Genomic DNA, 18,925 nt, shown 5'->3' with positions numbered 1-18,925 from the left:
CCATCCTATAACCCTGGGATCATGACCTGAGCCAAAACCAAGAGCTGGACACTTAACTGAGTGTGCCATCCAGGCACCCCTGAGGAATTCTCTTTCTTAAACTAAAATCCTAATCTGACCAAGGGCAGATAGAAGTGAAAAGGAAAAAAAAAGAAAATGTTTGGAATTTGGAGCCAGAGAAACATGGGCTTGCGTTTAGCCTCCCTTATTAATTATGTACATGAGCCAGGGCCCTGAGCTTTACTGTTCTGGAAAATGGGATAATAGTGGCATCTACCTCATTGAAATAAATGAGCTAATCCATAGTGCCCAGAATTTAGTAAAAGGGTCATAAATGGATATTTTCCTCAGTAGTGATAAAAATAATACTGATGGACATGATGATGAAGAGGATGATTGTGATGATGATCACATTAGTTTGCTCAGGCTGCTGTCATAAGATATATCACAGACTGGGGGTCTCACACAATGGGAATTTACCTTCTCACAATTCTGAATGCCAGAAGTCCAAGATCAAGGTGTCAGCAGGATTGGCGTCTGCAAAAGCCTCTCTCCTTGGCTTAGAGATGGCCCTCTTGTCTCTGCTTCTTCAACAGAATTTTTATCTGTGCCTGCATCCATTTCCTCTTCTTATAAAGACATTAGTCAAGTTGGATTAGGATTTAATTAGATTTAATTACCTTTTTTTAAAGCCACGTTTCCAAATACAGTCACACTCTTAGGTACTAGGGGTTAGGGCTTTTTAACTTTATGAATTTTGGCGGGGGTGGGGGGAATGACACAATGCAGCCCTAACAGTGATCATCGTGATGACAGTGATGGTAGTAATGTTGCCTTGAAGTAAAGGACAACATTGGGGGATAGAAATTAATGTGGGCCCCTTGTGAGGTTCTCTTCCCTTTCTCTCCATTTCCATCTGCTGTATTCAGGTGTGCAGGAAGGGGTAGGGTCAGCAGAATTCTGCCCCTTTGTGGACTTCAGTCTTCTTGCCCACCACACCAAGGCATTTGGGGTAAGCTGAGGAAGGTAGCATAGGGTTTGCTTCTCACGGCTATGGCAAACATGGAACCCTGGCCTCTCCTTGAAAATGTTTTGCAATGACTTTGTACCCATATGTGTTAGCAGTTGAACGGAACTAAACTAATTCATTGATTATTTTTAAGCATGTAGTTTCTTTTTTAAAAGTCAGCTCTTGGTACGGCTGGGTGGCTCAGTGGTTGAGCGTCCGCCTTCAGTTCAGGGCGTGGTCCCATGGTCCCGCGATGATCGAGTCCTGCATCAGGCTCCCCTTGTCCTCTTGAGGAGCCTGCTTCTCCCTCTGCCTGTATCTCATCCTCTCTCTCTGTGTCTCTCATGAATTAAAAAAAAAAAAAAAAAAAAAAAAAAAAAGGCAGCTAGTCAGCTCTTGCAGTCTAACAACTCATTTCCTGAAATATATCAGTATAGCAGATGTGTTCTTAAAAACTCCCATCGAGTTTAATTTGTATCTTAGTGACTGCAGCACAATAAAGGTTGGTGGTGAATTCTTCAGGTCATAACCACATGCATAGCCAGTATATAACATACCTGTTTACAAGCTCCAAAAGATATATTCTATCTGTGTAAAGTAAGAAGGAGATATTTCAGTAGAGTAAAAAAAAAAAAAAAATCTGTTTTTAAATCTTAGTTCAGCTGTGTGTTCTTGGGCCACATTACCCTTAGTTGCTTCGTGTAACTGAATACTTCATGTACTTCATGTAATGTAAATGAGTGGTAATCGTTGTACCAGCTTTATAGCATGAGGGTCAAAATTAAGTAAAACTGTGCTCGTAAAACATTGGAAGAGGCCCGGGATCTCAGAAGGTCATTAGTGAAGGTCGACTTGGAAGAGGACTCCCCTGGTCAAAACGAAGGCTTGCTCTTTCCTTTCTCTCCTGACTTGGAGAGGTTAATCCTGCACGTTTCTCATTGTCACATTCAGAAATGTCAGGCCGGTTGGAGTGGACTCAGAAGTGAAGTGTGGAGAAGCAGATCCAAGCCAGAGCCCATGTATTCTGCTGCTCAGCTCAGCACCACCGGGTTGCTGAAGTTGGTTTGTCACAAAGCCATCTGCCCATCTGTTCCATATAAAGTGTCCCCTTCTCATGAAAAGGAGGCAGAGTCTATCTGGATGATTTCAAAAGGAAAGAACTTTTTAACTTCAGAATTGGATGATGTTTCATTTATATGTGATTTACTGGGTTGACAGCTAGTTGAAGTTACATTTGATTTTAAGTAAGTGTGGTTTCGGAGCCAAGTCTGCCCACACGCACACTCACATTTACATGCGTTTCTCATTGACATGTGTCCGTTGGATACAACTGTAATCAAAATTGCAAAGAGAGGATTGTCAGAAAGCAGTACTTCTGTATGAAAGATATCTTGTTCTTTTTCATTTTCTTGTAATCAAGAAATATTCCCAACACTGAACTGAACTGTTATCCTATCTAAGTAATTTCAACATTCTCAAGATGCTTCCTTACATAGTGGGTGTCAAGTTTCTGGAACTAGATTAATAGGGAAGTCCAAACAACTTTATCCTGTAATAATATCCTACAGCTGCATTGCCTTTAACATCTTATCAGATGCACTCACATGCATTCTTAGATTCGATTTTCCCATCAACTCTGAGGAAGGCAAGAAAAGTTATTAGAGATCCCCATGTATTCAGTAGATTCATTGCCTAAGCTCCTAATAAGTGGCAGTGCCAAGGCTCAAACCCAGTTTATTCATTTAGCAGTCATTTTGGGAACACCTAGCATGTGCCAGGAAGTAGTGGGGATATAAAAGAACAGATTGTGTTCCTGCCCTCAGGCCGCCCTAGTCTGGCAGGAAGGACACACAACCGTGCAGTTGTGATGCCATGTGATAAATCCCAGGATGGATGTTTGCACAGAGTACTAGGGACCACTGAGGAGCCACGTGTACACAAGCCTAGGGAAGGAGGAATCCGGAGAAGGCTGCTTGGAGTGTTCCCATCCGTCTGGAAGTTGGAAAAATCCCAAGGCATAGGGTAGGGAGCAGGAGGACATTCTAGGCAGAGAAAATGATAAATACAAAAACATAAAAGTGATGGGGAGCATGGGTCATCAGGAAACTGTAAGTTGTTTGGAATTCTGGAATACGGAGGGAGGAGTGCAGGAGGGTAGGTTGGATGGGGAGGTGGGATCAGACCTCGGGAGGTAGGAGCCCTTGAATGGCTTTGAGGACGCGATGGGAAGAGCCAGAGGCAGCCTCCGGGCTGAGGGGGCTGAGGGGGCGAGAAAGCAGGCGGCGGCCGGGCCGCGGGAGGCCTGTGACATTTCAGCAGTTACATGATGAAGGTTTTGTTAAATCATTGGCAGCGGAGGAAAGAAAATGGGTGGTAAAAGCTACAGGCTTGATACGTCCATGTGGGCTCCGCTCACCTGTCCTCCTCCTCTGTGGGCAGCCCCCCTTCTCCTCATTCTCCAGACGAGCCTCCCTAATGTTCTTGCCCCCCCGAACCACACCTGAACGCTTTTAAGCGGAAACAGGTGGACTGGAACCAGCCACATCTTCCGGCCGCCTCCAAAGCGAACCTCCACCAAATCGGTATTTCACGCGGTCTGTGCTCCTGTCAGGCGTCGGGATTAATTCAGAAACAGGCTTTAGGGCCAGAAAGTATTTGCGAGGAGGGCGGAGGGCGAGGCCGGTGCTTGGGGCGGGAGGAGAGACCTCGGGGCTGGCGGCCGCGGCCGCACCCAGCACCCAGCACGGCCGTTCTCCCCTCTTCTCCCAGCCGGGGCCCCCACGGGCGGAGCAATGGAGCCTCGTCCTACAAGGCCGCCGGCAGCCCGCCCTCCCCGCGGGAGAAGGACTTGCTGTCCATGCTGTGCAGGAGCCAGCTGAGCCCCGTGAACATCCATCCCGGCTACGCGCCGTCTTCCCCAAGCAGCAGCAACTCGGGCTCCTGCAAGGGGAGCGACGGCAGCCCGGTCCTGAGGTGAGTGCCCGGCGGGGGAGAACGGTGAGGCGCTCGCTCTGGAGTTCCGGCCTCGTTCTGTCCTGTCGTCGTCTGGGCCTTCCCTTCCCAGCTCGCCAGTCCCTCAGGGCAGCTGCGGGAAGGCCACCGAGGCTCAGCAGCCCCGGGGGGCTGGCACGGGGCGGGGGGGAGTCGGACCTCAGCCGCGGACTGGGGGCCACGTGGTGCCAGGACCGTGTGAAGCACTGACAAGGGCGTGAGCCTCAGAGAGGGCCCGGCTTCCCGCACGCACGAGGGCACCGAACACTTTGCTCTTCTCGTGGCAACGTCTAAGGTGATTCTGCAGGTCCCCGTTGCTGTAGTGTAGTAAGCAGTCGGGAGGGGATCCAGCCCAGTCTGGAGGGACCAGAGGAGGCCTCCCTGAGGAAGTGACCTTGAAATGAAATCTGAAGGTCGGGCAAGGAATTAAGTAGTCCCTGGGGGCCAGGAGGTTGTAGGAAAAAGGACCTGCATGCCCAAAAGGACCCAACAGGAGGACTAGAAGGTTGGGAGCTGGACACAGGCCATCTTGGACAGAGTGTAGGCTCAGGGGGAGCAGGTGACTGTAGCGGCCTGGACTGGTTCCAGAGTCAGGGAGGAAGCTGCCAGCCCTCCACCCTCAGTCTTCTTCCTCCTGGGTGGCCCTTCTCGTCAGTCAGCTCTCTTACAGCAGGGATGCCCCACACTTGGCCAGGCCTGAGAGGGGCCGGCATTCCAGCTCAGGAAGTTTTATGGAACACTGGGCACTTTGTTTACAAAACACACTCTGTGACGGTGGAGTAGCCCTTTCCCTTTGGAAGAAGGAAACGTTCCACCGAATTGGCACACTCACACCAGGGATTGATCTCAGAACGATTTGAATCCAACTCCTAGCAATCAAGGTGTTCGGGTAGTGGCACACTGTGTGGAAAGTCAGGACATCTCACTCCCATCCTGCCTTCCCGCCTGCCCCGCTTATTGTCCCCTAATATAATAGTGTGTTACTATGCACCCACAGGCAAGCCTGTGCACAATTGTGCATTATTCTGCATGAGGTCATTCGTAAGCCATAGAAAATCCTCCCTCCCCACTATCTCCACTCTCTCCACAAACAACCTTCCTGAAGTCTCCCAAGTAATGAGCGGCCCTAAGAGTGGCGGGTGTGTCATAGCCCCCCTTCCCAAGTGAAGCGCACAATATTGAGGCTTAAGACCCCAATACACAGCTGTCGCTCCTTCTCAAGCCATTAGCTGTGTCTTAACTTTTCTTTTTACAGAAAAAGTAACAGTTCATTGCTTGGATTGTTTCAGGCGGCCTGGAAGGTACATGTCCTGTGGTGAAAATCATGGTGTCAAGCCCCCAAATCCAGAGCAATATTTGACTCCTCTGCAGCAGAAAGAGGTCACAGTGAGGCACCTCAAGACCAAGCTGAAGGAATCTGAGCGCCGCCTTCATGAAAGGTGAATCTGCATTCCTTTCACCCTGATTAAGGACGGTTTCGTTTTCCATAAAATGAAATACAAACCCACACTATTGAAAAATAGAAAAGAAGAAAAAGTATTTCATTTTCGCCAAATTCCTTAAACCAGTCTTTCAGAAGAGCCATTTCATATTCCTGTGTGATTTGGCTGTTTCAGGAATTCACCTGACAGGGTACCCCCTGCCTTTTCTGGGCGTGTACAGAAGCATTGGGTGTGTGCGTAGCTATTTTTAAATGGCAGGAACACTTGCAGGAACAATCCCATACTTCCAGCAGAAAGGGTCACACACGGGCCCCTATTAAGCCCTGTTTATCTCTCTGAGAGCGTGGATGGCCCTGTGTATTGTGATTCCTGCAAGCTATTTCTGTGCTGAAGGAAGAGGTTCATTATTCTTGGCTAAGTGTTAAGGTAAAAAACAGAAACCAAAAAACAGCCCATGCTTAAAGAGATCTTATCTCAGAGAGAAAGGACCTTTGACATCTTGGGGTGGGCCAGATTTTCTGCTTAATGATTTTTCCCCTGGAACATTTTGGGAATAGACGAACAGAGCTCTGACCAGGGTAGCATGAGTCAGATCTTACTTTCTGAAAGTCTTTGTTTATGATTTAAGGAACCGATGGAAGGGATTGAGCAGTCATGGCAGGGAAGCATACGACAATGAAACTGGAGTATAGTCAGGTCTAAACTTAGAAAAGCAAAACTAACATTCCTTCGAATATACCAGGAACCTGACCGCCTGGCCTTCATACCTACTGATAATATGAAAACTTGTATTTATATTGATTATGAAGAAATGATATGTCAGGAAGAATTTTTTGACAAAGATCTTAAAATAAGGTCCCATGAAGTATCTAAAAAAAAAAAAAATCCCATCTATTTTTTAGATGGATTTCCTTCAGTGTAGATGATGGTTCCAGGGTCATCTTACCCTAAGAGGAGACAGTAATCAACTCTTCAGAAAGTCCTTGCAGGGCACCTGGGTGGCTCAGTGGTTGAGCAGCTGCCTTTGGCTCAGGACATGATCCCGAGGTCCTGGGCTGGAGTCCAGCATTGGGCTCCCTTCAGGGAGCCTGCTTCTCCCTCTGCCTATGTCTCTGCCTCTCTCTGTGTGTCTCTCATGAATAAATAAATAAAATCTTTATTAAAAAAAAAAAAAGTCCTTGCAACATGTAGCATGTTATAGCTTAAAATTTTTTCAAATGATTATTAGAATATGATCAGAACAATGCTGCAGGGCTAAAACTTAACCAGTGTGCCTTCCTCTTTTGATAGGTAGTAACCTTTAAAAGTGAAATGGACTTTCCTTCCACAATGTGTAGACGTAAGAAAGGGTAGGCTACGGACGCAAAAGCTGGCAAAGAAATTCTAAAGTGTTCTCATAACAAAATTTCAAATATTAAGTACTGAAGGGAGGGAGGATAATGTTATATTTATTGCACCACCTGACAGCACCCAGGAAGAAAAAGACAAACAGCCACCTCATTTCATTTTTTATTCTGATTCTAGTTATTATCATTTTTGCTATTTTACAATTGTGGGGGGGCAGTTCCTGGCTAATACTTGTGAGAGAAAAATTGAAAACCCACTTAACCTCTGCATTTGAAGGGGAGTAGCACCGGCTCTCTGAAGTGGGTCAGGACTGGGGGGGGGGGGGCTAAGAGCTGCTGGCTCCCTCAGTTCAGCCAGCCTGTCCCCTCCCTGGGTCCCTCACTCAGCCAGCCTGTCCTCTCCCAGCTTCCTCACTCAGCCGGTCCTCTCCCTGGGTCCCTCACTCAGCCTGTCCTCCCCTCAACTCCCTCACTCAGCCAGCTTGTCCTCTCCAGGGTCCCTCACTCAGCCAGCTTGTCCTCTCCAGGGTCCCTCACTCAGCCAGCTTGTCCTCTCCCTAGCTCCCTCACTCAGCCTGTCCCCTCCCAGCTCCCTCACTCAGCCAGCTTGTCCTCTCCCCAGCTCCCTCACTCAGCCAGCTTGTCCTCTCCCTAGCTCCCTCACTCAGCCTGTCCCCTCCCAGCTCCCTCACTCAGCCAGCTTGTCCTCTCCCCAGCTCCCTCACTTAGCCAGCCTGTCCTCTCCCCAGCTCCCTCACTAGGCCTGCCCCCTCCCAGCTCCCTCACTCAGCCTGTCCTCTCCCTGGGTCCCTCACTCAGCCAGCCTGTCCTCTTCCTGGGTCCCTCACTCAGCCAGCTTGTCCTCTCCCCAGCTCCCTCACTCAGCCAGCTTGTCCTCTCCCCAGCTCCCTCACTAGGCCTGCCCCCTCCCAGCTCCCTCACTCAGCCTGTCCTCTCCCTGGGTCCCTCACTCAGCCAGCCTGTCTGTCCTCTTCCTGGGTCCCTCACTTAGCCAGCCTGTCCTCTCCCCAGCTCCCTCACTAGGCCTGCCCCCTCCCAGCTTCCTCACTCAGCCTGTCCTCTCCCAGCTTCCTCACTCAGCCTGTCCTCTCCGTGGCTCCCTCACTCAGCCTGTCCTCTCCCAGCTTCCTCACTCAGCCAGCCTGTCCTCTCCGTGGCTCCCTCACTCAGCCTGTCCTCTTCCTGGGTCCCTCACTCAGCCAGCTTGTCCTCTCCCAGCCCCCTCACTCAGCCAGCTTGTCCTCTCCCGGGGTCCCTCACTCAGCCTGTCCTCTTCCTGGGTCCCTCACTCAGCCTGTCCTCTCCCAACCCCCTCACTAGGCCTGCCCCCTCCCAGCCCCCTCACTAGGCCTGCCCCCTCCCAGCTCCCTCACTCAGCCAGCTTGTCCTCTCTCCACAGGGAAAGCGAGATCGCTGAGCTCAAGTCCCAGCTGGCCCGCATGAGGGAGGACTGGATCGAGGAAGAGTGCCACCGCGTGGAGGCCCAGCTGGCCCTGAAGGAAGCCAGGAAAGAAATCAAACAGCTCAGACAGGTCATCGAAACCATGCGGAGCAGCTTGGCCGATAAAGACAAAGGCATTCAGAAGTATTTCGTGGACATAAACATCCAAAACAAGAAGTTGGAGTCTCTGCTGCAGAGCATGGAGATGGCGCACAGCGGCTCTCTGAGGGACGAACTGTGTCTGCACTTCCCCTGCGACTCCCCAGAGAAGAGCCTCCGCCCCAGCACCCCGTTGGGCCAGATGGCCGAGGCGCTGGCCCTGGAAGAGCAGGGCCCGGAGGAAGGGGCCGACGGCGAGCTGCTGCTGGCCGAGGCGACGGCCCAGGGCTCCGATCTGTTCGATGGGGTGGCCGCCGCCGCCGCCACACGGGCCGACGCCCTGGAGCTGCTTCGCTCGGCCCCCGGGGCCGAGGTCCTGGCGCTGGTGCCCGGGGCAGGGCGGCAGGAAGAGGGCAGCGCGGTGGCCGAGCAGGCCGTGCAGACCGACGTGGTGCCCTACAGCCCTGCCGTGTCCGAGCTCATCCAGCACGTGCTGCGGCTGCAGGAGCCCTGGCCCTCGAGCCCCGAATCTCCGGACGAGTCGGGGGCGGACTCGCCCGCAAGCTTCCCCGAGTCCATCTCCGCCTTCATGGTGGACCTGACGCCAAGAAATCCCAACTCGGCCATCCTTTTGTCTCCCGTGGAGACCCCGTACGACGACGAGGCCACGGCGGGTCCGGAAGCTCCTGCGCACCGCCTCATGAGGGAGCTGGACTTCGCAGGCCCGGCGGAGGCGGGGGCGGGGGCCGAGGCCGAGGCGAGGCGGGACGGCGGCGCGCTCCTGCTGGCTGCGCGCGGGCCCGCGGGGGGGCAGTACTGGAGCCGCAGTTTCCTGGTGGATCTCCTGGCCGTGGCTGCCCCCGTGGTCCCCACCGTTCTGTGGGCATTCAGTACTCGGAGGGGGGGCACGGATCCCGTCTACAACATCGGAGCCCTGCTCCGGGGCTGCTGCGTGGTCGCCCTGCATTCGCTGCGCCGCACCGCCTTCCACATCAAAACCTGAGGAGGAGGAGGAGGAGGAGGAGGAGGTCGCCCCGTGCGCCGACCTGCCCCCGGGGGACCGTCTCTGGTCTGTCGTCTGGCTCCTCGTATTTGATTTGCACTATATTTAGTCGAAGCCTGTTCACTGTTTAAAACCGGAGGTATCTTCCAAGGCATGGAGACGTGGTTCGAGTTCAGTGTCCCACCAGTGGTAGAGAAAGCATGCGCCTGACCCTGCCGTGTCGTGCGAGGTACCCGTTCTTATCCTAGTGGTTCAGGAAGAGAAAATGCAGAGTTTGCACTTTCAAGACAGCTTCTGTAAGGCTGGCATGTTATCTCCTTGCTTTGCTTTGTGCCGTTTTAAAACGTGTAATTGTTACAGCATTCCAATGGTCTTGTGCACAGCAGGGGACTGTAACCAAAAATAAAACCGTATTTGTGTCATTGATTTGAAGAAGTCTTGAATAGCTCCTTAGTGTCTTACTTGGGGTTGATAAGGTTTGAGTGTTTGCAGTTTTTTACTAAATGTAGCTCCAAAGTTGTAAAATGGCTTGTTTGTTCCTAAACCTGTTAATCAATGAAACCGTATGTAAGTTTACAACGTATTAACTTATTTTTTGCTTATTATATAGTGTTTTATTGGAAATTGTTTGTACCTACACACTTCAGCATGATGAAAATAAAGATTAGTGTTTCCATTTAAATAAATGTTTTATCCTCCTATGAAATAATTATCTGTTTAGTTTTACTTCTGTATATAGTAAAAAAGACTAAATGGATAGATCCTTTCTTCTTTATGAATAGGGGCCTATAAAAATGGAATAAGAAATGAGAAAAAGGGAAAATTAATAAAGGTAAGGATTTCCTGCTGTCTTTAAAAAAGCATTGTTTCTGAATAAAAGTAGCTTTGATTGTTTGCTGTGAAATTACCTATACACTTGTTTGTTCATATATTTATTTGCTAAGGATGTGTTGAGTATTTGCAAAAAAGTTGGGTTGATTTTTTTTTTTTAAGCATTTTACGGATGCAGAGAGGGAGAACATGCTAATACTGGATGCAGAGAGGGAGAACATGCTAATTCCTCCCCTTGGAATAATAGGGTGAGGGTGGGTGGCTGGGAAGGATGAGATACTATGTGCTTTATATTACCTTGTGAGTATTACTCTATTTTACAGATAACAGAGCTAAACCTCAAGGAGGTTAAACCACTCACAATTTCATGGTTCATCTCAAGAAGCCAGGATTTCAAGTGTCAGCAAAGCGTTTTTTCCACTGTAAAGGGAAAAAGAGGTGAGAATATCCTAAGCTTACACCAGAAACTCTCCTTCCATAGCACTTACCACCTTTAAACATACTGTATTTTTACTTGATTTACTTGTCTTGATCATCGCCCATCTCTCCCACTAAGATACTAAGTTTCTGAGGGGAGATGTCTGAACTTAGAACAATATGTGGCACATAGTAGGGGTTCTAAAAATAGCCTTTGGATGAATTACTCCATCCAACAAATACTTACTGGGTACCAGGCACTTTACCAGATCAGCAATCAATACTGAAGGAGACAGACAAGGTTTCTGTCCTCAGGGAGCTTAGGTTCTGTCTGTAAAAGACACAGAACATGCCTACAAATGAAAATCACTTTAAAAAATGGTATTTCCAAGCAAATAAAATGTTTTGACCAAGAGTGACAGGGATAAAGAAAAGGAGCAAATCTCTGAAGAAATAACATTAGTGCGATGGATTAAAAAGAGCCAGGTATATGAAGATGGGGGTAAATGTTGCAAAAAGAACAAATCCAAAAGCTCTGTGGGAAAAAAGGGCAGGACATGTTATAGGGCAACAAGGAGGCCAGAGGTGCTGGAGCGGAATAAGAGATGGGGGTGGCAGGCTGTTGGAGAAGTGGACAAGTAGCTAGTTCATGTGGGGCAGTATCAATCATGTTAAGGTTGGTCTGAATTCATCCCCCATGCAATAAGAAATATGAATGGACTTAAAACAGGACAATGATATGATCTGAGGTGTTTTTTGTTTTGTTTTGTTTTTACTTTTTTCTTTTCTTCTCTTTTTTAAATTATGGCTGCTGTATGCAGAATGCATTGTAAGCAGGCAGAAGTGGAAGCAGCAAGACCACTGTAATAGTCTAGGTGAGTGATTATGACAACTTGGAGGTTGAAGTGGACAGAGATTAAGTTGAATAGAGATATAAGTTGAAGACAGAACTAAGGTGATTTGTTGAGAGATTGGATGTGGGGAGGGGATATGATAGAGTTTAAGAAAGAGAGGAATTAGGGTTGATTCTCAGTTTTTACTGCCATTTCCCGAAAATGGCAGTTTGAGAGAATAAATTTGAGATGTCTATTAAATGTCTTTGTGGAAATGTGAGTAATTGCATATACGAATGTGAAAAACACAGGCATTGTCAGGGCTAGAGCCGTAAGATTGGGGTTTTTTGGCATTTACATACTATTAAAACCATGGATTAGATGAAACCATCCAAAGAGTGGAAAGAAGGAAAGAAAGCCAAAGACTGAGTCCTAGGGCACCTCACATTCACATAGAAATAGAGGACAGAGGGGTATCCCTGGGTGGCTCAGCTGTCTAGTACCTGCCTTTGGCCCAGGGCATGATTCTGGAGTCCCGGGATCAAGTCCCAGGTCGGGCTTCCTGCACAGAGCCTGCTTCTCCCTCTGCCTGTGTCTACCTCTCTCTCTTTCTCTCTGTCTCTCATGAATAAATAAATATTTTTTTTAGAGCGCTTTTGAAATGTTTTATTTTTTATTTATTTTTTAATAATAAATTTATTTTTTTATTGGTGTTCAATTTGCCAACATACAGAATAACACCCAGTGCTCATCCCATCAAGTGCCCCCCTCAGTGCCCACCACCCAGTCACCCCCACCCCACCCCCGTCCTCCTCCCCTTCCACCATCCCTAGTTCGTTTCCCAGAGTTAGGAGTCTTCCATGTTCTGCCTCCTTTCTGATATCTCCTACCCATTTCTTCTCCCCTCTATTCCCTTTCACTATTATTTATATTCCTCAAATGAATGAGACCATATAATGTTTGTCCTTCTCTGATTAAATAAATAAAATCTTAAAAAAAAAAAAAAACAGAAATCGAGGACAGAGAACCAACAAAGGAACCTGAGAAGAGGTAGCCCAAAGGTAGAAGAACCAGGAGAAGGTTGGGTTGTGAAAACAGAGGACAGTGATTCCAGAGTGGCGTGGTCAACTCTGGAAACCCAGCCAAGAAGCTGAGTAACACAAGAACAGATACATGCCCATTGACTTTGACAAACAAAGTCTTAGCAACTGTCAAAAGCCTTTTCTGTGAAGTCCAGATGGAAGCCAGATTGAAGTGGGTTGGAGAGTGAATGGAGGAGAATGAGTAGAAATCAGTATGTACTGCTGTTTGTTATTTTTTAGAAATATAAGTTTAACTGTGAAAGGGAGCAGGGAAGTGGGTGATAATGAAAGAGAATATGAGTTACAAGCTGTTTTATTTTTCAATATCGAAAGGAGCTAGAACGTGTTTGTATGCTTTTGTAGTTGAGCGGTGGAAAAGAAATTGTTAACCCAGGAGTGGAAGGATTAACTGAAGAAAAGAAGCCCCCGAGGAGATGAGAAGGGATAGGATGCCTGGCATGAGGATGTGGAGAGGGGTAGTTTGTCTCTGACAGGGCGTTTCTTCTACTAGAGAACACACATACCTCGGGACACACATGGCCCTTTTGCACACTGTAGAGGAATTTGTCTAAAATGGAAGGGAAACTATTTCTGGAGGTGAATAATCGGAAGTGTCCCAAAATAATAAGCCATGCGGACTCAGGTCCCTTCCTGTAGTCCAGCCCCAGCCTAGATCAATACCTAGACACTGTTATCTTCCTTATGGTCCCTCTTTGTGTTTATTTTTGGCCGTTGCTAAATTAAAGCATTTTTACCTTTAGAAAAATCACAAGCCGGTTTTTGGTATCCACTGTTGCTACAGAAACAAATATAACACACAAACTCAGAGCTGTTCACCATCATTTCAAAATGGATCAAAAGATAGGCTCTGGTGAAGAATTCTTCATGAACCACAAGCATTTATGTTGATTATCAAATTGGAGGCAGCTGATCACAAACAGCGATTTGCTTTGTCATAATGTTCTGGATCCCTCTTTCAGTAAACCAAAGAGATTCATACAAGATCCTGGACCAGTTGTTCTGTTTTTCTTTTCCTCCCCCCCCTGCCTCCCTGCCCTTCCTCCATCTCCTTCAGGGTTCCAGTATGTATAGTCTGTGGAAAATTACTGCTTTTATTCAGAACAGTCTCTCACAAATGAGTCCCTTGGCATTAAAAAAAAAAATAAAAAAGATGGAACATAGCTTGCCTTTCGGAAGCCCAAGGCGTTGGCTGGTTTTGCGGACAGGATGATCTGATCTAGAAGCACTCACGGTTGCATTCAGTAATTTGTGTGCCTGTGATGTACAAAGAGGAACATGAAAAGAGAAGAACGATTCCACCCTGTTGAACAAATTGCTGTCCCATCAAAGTAAATGTTAAACATTTCCTACTGTTGTGTGTGCAAACATTCCAATTTATAAGAAAAGTTTTTTTTTGTTTGTTTGTTTTTTTGTTTTTTACCCCGAAGGGAAAAGCTGACCTTTCCAAGTTGAGCTGTTCAGAAAGGGGCGGGAAACGCATTTGTGCTCAGATGCCAAGCGTTTCTGACATTTGTGGCAGGAGAGAAAGGAAGTCTGTGATTTGCATCTATCGTAGGCCCTGCCTAACTAAGTAGTGGTTGGGTCTGATATGTTTTTCTCTTGAGGACTTTTCATTTTCAGAGGTTTAGGGGCAGTTTCCAATTTCCATTTTGGCTCAGTGAGCACTTCTACCAAATTGATCTATTCCCGGTCCTACCAGGCAAAGTGCACAATGAAGCAGTAACCTAGGAACTGAAAAATAATGGTTTTCACAATCAAATCTTGAAAGAAAGTCAAGCTCCCAGGTGTCCCAAAGAAAAACAATTAGAAATTCCACTTAGAGTAATACAGGTGGATATCAGGTAATATTTTTAAACCACTGGAAGACATGCTCTGTGGTGACTACTGATTCTCTTACAGTTATGATGGCTGTGATAACTAATGGTTACAACAGTAATTTCAGACAATTTTTAAAATCTCAGATTTGAATGCTACAGAAGTTTGTATTAAAAGACAGGAAGACTTCAGTAACTGTTTGTTTTGTAAAAGGTGTACCTCTTTTAAAAACTGTTTTCCACATAAAAGTCCCCATACATAAGTCACATAAAAGTGAAGTCTGGGCACAGGGGCACCAGGCCCAGAGCCCTGCCATTTGCCTCCCTCTCATCCCAGGCAGTGGTCTCAGCACCACCTCTGAGAACAGCTAGGAAGCCAGTTCACTAGATATGGGGATGCTTCAAAAACCTCCGGTTCGTGTAAGAGCCCCTAGTGAGGTGACTCCCAGTCCCCTGGACTAGTATTCTGAGCAATGCTAAAGGCCTCAATTCTCTACTGTCCTAAACAAATGATTGTTTCATGGAGACGCATTCTAATCTTTCTCATACACATTTGCCCGTGGTCCGTTGGTTTAACTGTGAAGAGGCTCTCACTCCAGAGCTCACATAAGTCCCTGGGACCTTGAGGCAGAATGATGCTGGCCATAAAACCCACAGTCTGGCTCCCCGCTGAATGCTTATAAAGGCAGGAGTCCTACCTGCTGCTCCTCCCCGCCCTAAACTTCCTCCCCACGGTGATCTTCTCTGACCCAACTTCAGGGGTAGTTACACTCTCATTCCCTGAAGGTGTCATTTTGATCAAACTGATTCTGAATAACTTTGAAAAATTACATTTTTGCCAGACTGGAGCTGTAATGAAAATATGAGTATGAAAACCATGAACAACTGCAACGTTTCCCCAATTTGATGGTGCAATCAGGCCCTCCCTCCCCTTCCTTGCAATCAAATAGCTCACAGTGTTTGAAATGGTCTGCCAGCCTTACTTTCTACAGTAAACAATAGGTGCTGGCATTTTAAACTGACCTTTAATTCCTCTGAACCAGCACATTATTTCTGGCTTGTTGATTATATAGAGAAAACAAAACAATGAAAGCAGTTTTAATAATTGTCACATCTCCCACTGAAAGTGGTACATGGAAAAAGGTTTTAAAAATGATCACCTTTGGGGATCCCTGGGTGGCTCAGTGGTTTAGTGCCTGCCTTCGGCACAGGGCATGATCCTGGAGTCCCGGGATTGAGTCCCACATTGGGCTCCCTGCATGGAGCCTGCTTCTCCCTCTCCCTGTGTCTCTGCGCCTCTCTCTCTCTCTCTCTCTCATGAATAAATAAAATTAAAAAAAAAAATCACCTATGGGGGGGCACCTGGGTGGCTCCATGGTTGAGCATCTGCCTTCAGCTCAGGTTATGATCCCAGGGTCCTGGGATGGAGTCCCACATCGGGTTCCCCACAGGGAGCCTGCTTCTTCTACCTGTGTCTCTCTGTGTCTCTCATGAATAAATAAAATCTTTAAAAAAAAAAATCACCTACGTAAGTATCTTACTGTCCTTCTAAGCAAGACAGATTGGCAGTTATGAGGTTCAGATGTGCTGTGAAGCTCCAAAAAAGCAATAAAAAGCACTTACATTTTTGTGTACTTTAAACTTAAATGACACAAGTTGAATATATCTATAGCCTTACAAACGTCTTCATTTACCACTACAAAAAAAAGTCAAAAAACTTTTAAAAAATTGATTTCACAAGTCAATGTATCTAATGATGACAGTTTTCTTCATAAAGTAGGTAAACACTGATTTTATTTAGGAATAGTCAACAGGTTTGGAAACTGCCTTGATGTATAGAGATTGACTATTTTAATAAAACTGACTTGAGGGAGAAGTTAGTATCTTATAATGAGCCAAAATTGTCGTAAGAGTAAGAAACCATAGGGACGCCTGGGTGGCTCAGCAGTTGGGCATCGGCCTTTGGCTTGGGGCGTGATACATAGGTCTCTGTTCTCTGTCTCTCATGAATAAAAAAAAAAGCGGGGGGGGCGGGGAGGTAAGAAGCCATAATGATTTCCCTCAACATACCACGAACTTAAGAGTATGTTTTTTGAATTTCCTATGCATGGAAATTTTTTCTGTGCCATTTACACTCTCAATCAGACCCTAAAATCACGTTAAGAAGATAGCTGGACAAGGTCAGGGACACAGTTTGTGGCAGGAAGGTCTCTGGCTACAGCACTGGTCCATACGTGCACAAAACCTGTGACCCTGGCCTCAGAACAATGAGCCAATCAAGTGAGTAATTGGCTTATTTTTGCAACTGTGTGAACATAAACCACATTTCATTTTGCCTCGATTCTACCTGACTCAAGTATACTGGAAATAGTCTTAATGGCAGACATTGAACTACAGTTATTTATATGACAATAAAAGCCAAGCTAACTTCCTTATTAAATACGTTCTTAGAAAACGCAAATAGATGTTATCTACTGCAATCTGTAAGATCATTTTCACTGAGTTCTTTAAGAACTAGAAAGGAAATTCTAATGAACTATTGACAGCTGGCAGTTTCTAGAGACGAGGACTTTGAAATCTTGGTCCACATTGAATGCTGATTAACCACTAGGGTAATTTGCTCTCAAAGCTCGCTCTTTTTCTGTTAATCAAGCACACAACTGCCTTTCTTTACTCTATATGTGAAGTGGGGTAATGTCTACCTCACTGGATTGGGAGGAATCATTGCTATTAGACTCTCAAAGCTGAACAAATAATGCTTTCCTTTTCTTAAACTTGCAGTTCACCATAAAGGTGTGTAAAGATTAATATGGCAAGATCAGCCAACTTCTCCCACTCTCCACAGGGATGGGGCTGCCTTCATAACAACTACCATCTGCCGAGTGTTTAGGTATGTGCCACAGACACTATAATGAACTTAGTCTCAGCCAATCCTTAAAACCACCATCTCCACTTAAATGATTTGCAAACTCAGGCAGTTTAATACTGCACCATTTCTACAGCTCTGAGAACTCTGAGTCTCAGAATTGATGCAATCCGATCAATATATAGGCAAAGCACCTGTATTAATTCTGCTGAAGTTCCCGGAAGGGAAGGTTGCAATTACCCTGGTTGGCCAGACTTCAAGCATAGGTTTCTATGCAAAAGCTCCTGCGTGCTCAGTAGCAGGTATTCAGGGTAGAAATCTGCTGGGCGTGGGAGTGGCAGGGGGCAGGTATGTGCATAAGGGTGTGTTTCTAGAATAGTCTCTGTTTCCAGCTTTAGAAGATCAAGGCTTTTGATGAAAAGCGTCATTACTCTCAAAACATCCTGGTTACTTACTGAGCAAGCCCAACAGCCATGACCAAGGGGCACAGAAAATAAAAGGTAGGAAGCAAAGTAAAAAATGTTGAATACAAAAGGAATCACACGCTAATCCTATGCTAAAGTGAAGTAAATTATACAAAGATAAAAAGAGCTCCCTTTTGATATTGAGAGTACCTCAAACTTTAAAACTCTATGTAAATGGTGAGCACAAGTTTATTACGTTACATTCACTACTGGGGTGCCTGGGTTGGTCAGTGGTTGAGCATCTGACTTTGGCTCCGGTTGTGATCCCAGGGTCCTGGGATCGAGTCCCACATCAGGCTCCCCACACAGAGCCTGCTTCTCCCTCTGCCTGTGTCTCTGCCTTTCTGTGTCTCTCATGAATGAATAAATAAAATCTTTGAAAAAAAATAAGTTATTCACTAAAATAAGCTCCCCAGCATCTTCCTCATCCCTCCAGTTCACCTGAGAAAGTTGATTCTTTCCATCAACAGTCTGCACCCTTACCCTGCAAAGTGGCTTCAACCAAAACTACTCACCATGGTAACTGTTACTTGCTTATACACCTTATGAAAAATTTTTTTAATATTTTATTTATTTATTCGAGAGAGAGAGAGAGAGGCAGACAGAGGCAGAGGGAGAGGGAGAAGCAGGCTCCATGCAAGGATCCCGACGTGGGACTCGATCCCAGGTCTCCAGGATCACGCCCCTGGCCGAAGGCAGCACTAAACCGCTGAGCTACCCAGGCTGCCCTCAAAGATTTCTTTTGAACACAGGCTAAAGGCTGTGAAAATCACTGCTGTAGGTTGGCTTAAAGCTAAACTACATGGGATTAAACAAGATCAGCCGTACCTGGCCCAGGCCATCCCTGACAAAACAGTCTTTTTGGAACACTGGCAGCCTATAGAGTAGTATTAGAAGCTCGATCCAGATGCCAGTTTCTATAGCTACCACCTTCTTCCCAACCACCAATCTTCAGTCATCATCCTGGCCAAAGGCGATGAGGGCATGCCAAAACTGAGGAACTTAGATGCTGAATTTTAAATTCTCAGTTCTAAAACGTTGACTCAATTAATTATGCTACTAAAAAAGAGACAAAAGTCAACTAGAAGTTACCCTCAGCTACAGCTTCGTAAGTGGAAGTGTAAACCATAGGTAGGTAGATAGACAAAACACAAAGTTTCATATTCTGCACATTACTTGGGATCTGAATACATGAAATGCACAATTCAGATAATGGATAGCACTTCACTAATTCCATCTATGCCT

The 18,925-nt window shown here is 46.4% G+C and overlaps 1 protein-coding gene across 13 annotated transcripts in view; it reads left to right on the top strand.

The window, feature by feature from the left end:
* SYBU (syntabulin) overlaps positions 1-10,263 on the top strand; it is a 108,878-nt gene extending 98,615 nt beyond the window's left edge. For all 13 annotated transcript variants that reach the window (XM_038555356.1, XM_038555353.1, XM_038555362.1 and 10 more), the window contains 3 exons: positions 3,779-3,982; positions 5,290-5,439; positions 8,209-10,263. In XM_038555356.1, the coding sequence (XP_038411284.1) occupies positions 3,779-3,982; positions 5,290-5,439; positions 8,209-9,352 (1,498 nt within the window). In that variant the 3' untranslated portion in view covers positions 9,353-10,263. The remainder of the gene's footprint in view (positions 1-3,778; positions 3,983-5,289; positions 5,440-8,208) is intronic.
* The last annotated feature ends 8,662 nt before the right edge of the window (positions 10,264-18,925 follow it).

The sequence above is a fragment of the Canis lupus genome, chromosome 13, assembly GCF_011100685.1.
Source record: "Canis lupus familiaris isolate Mischka breed German Shepherd chromosome 13, alternate assembly UU_Cfam_GSD_1.0, whole genome shotgun sequence".
NCBI classification, from domain to species: Eukaryota; Metazoa; Chordata; class Mammalia; order Carnivora; family Canidae; genus Canis; species Canis lupus.
Note: the sequence above shows the minus strand (reverse complement) of the source record. Positions and strands in the feature narration are given on the sequence as shown.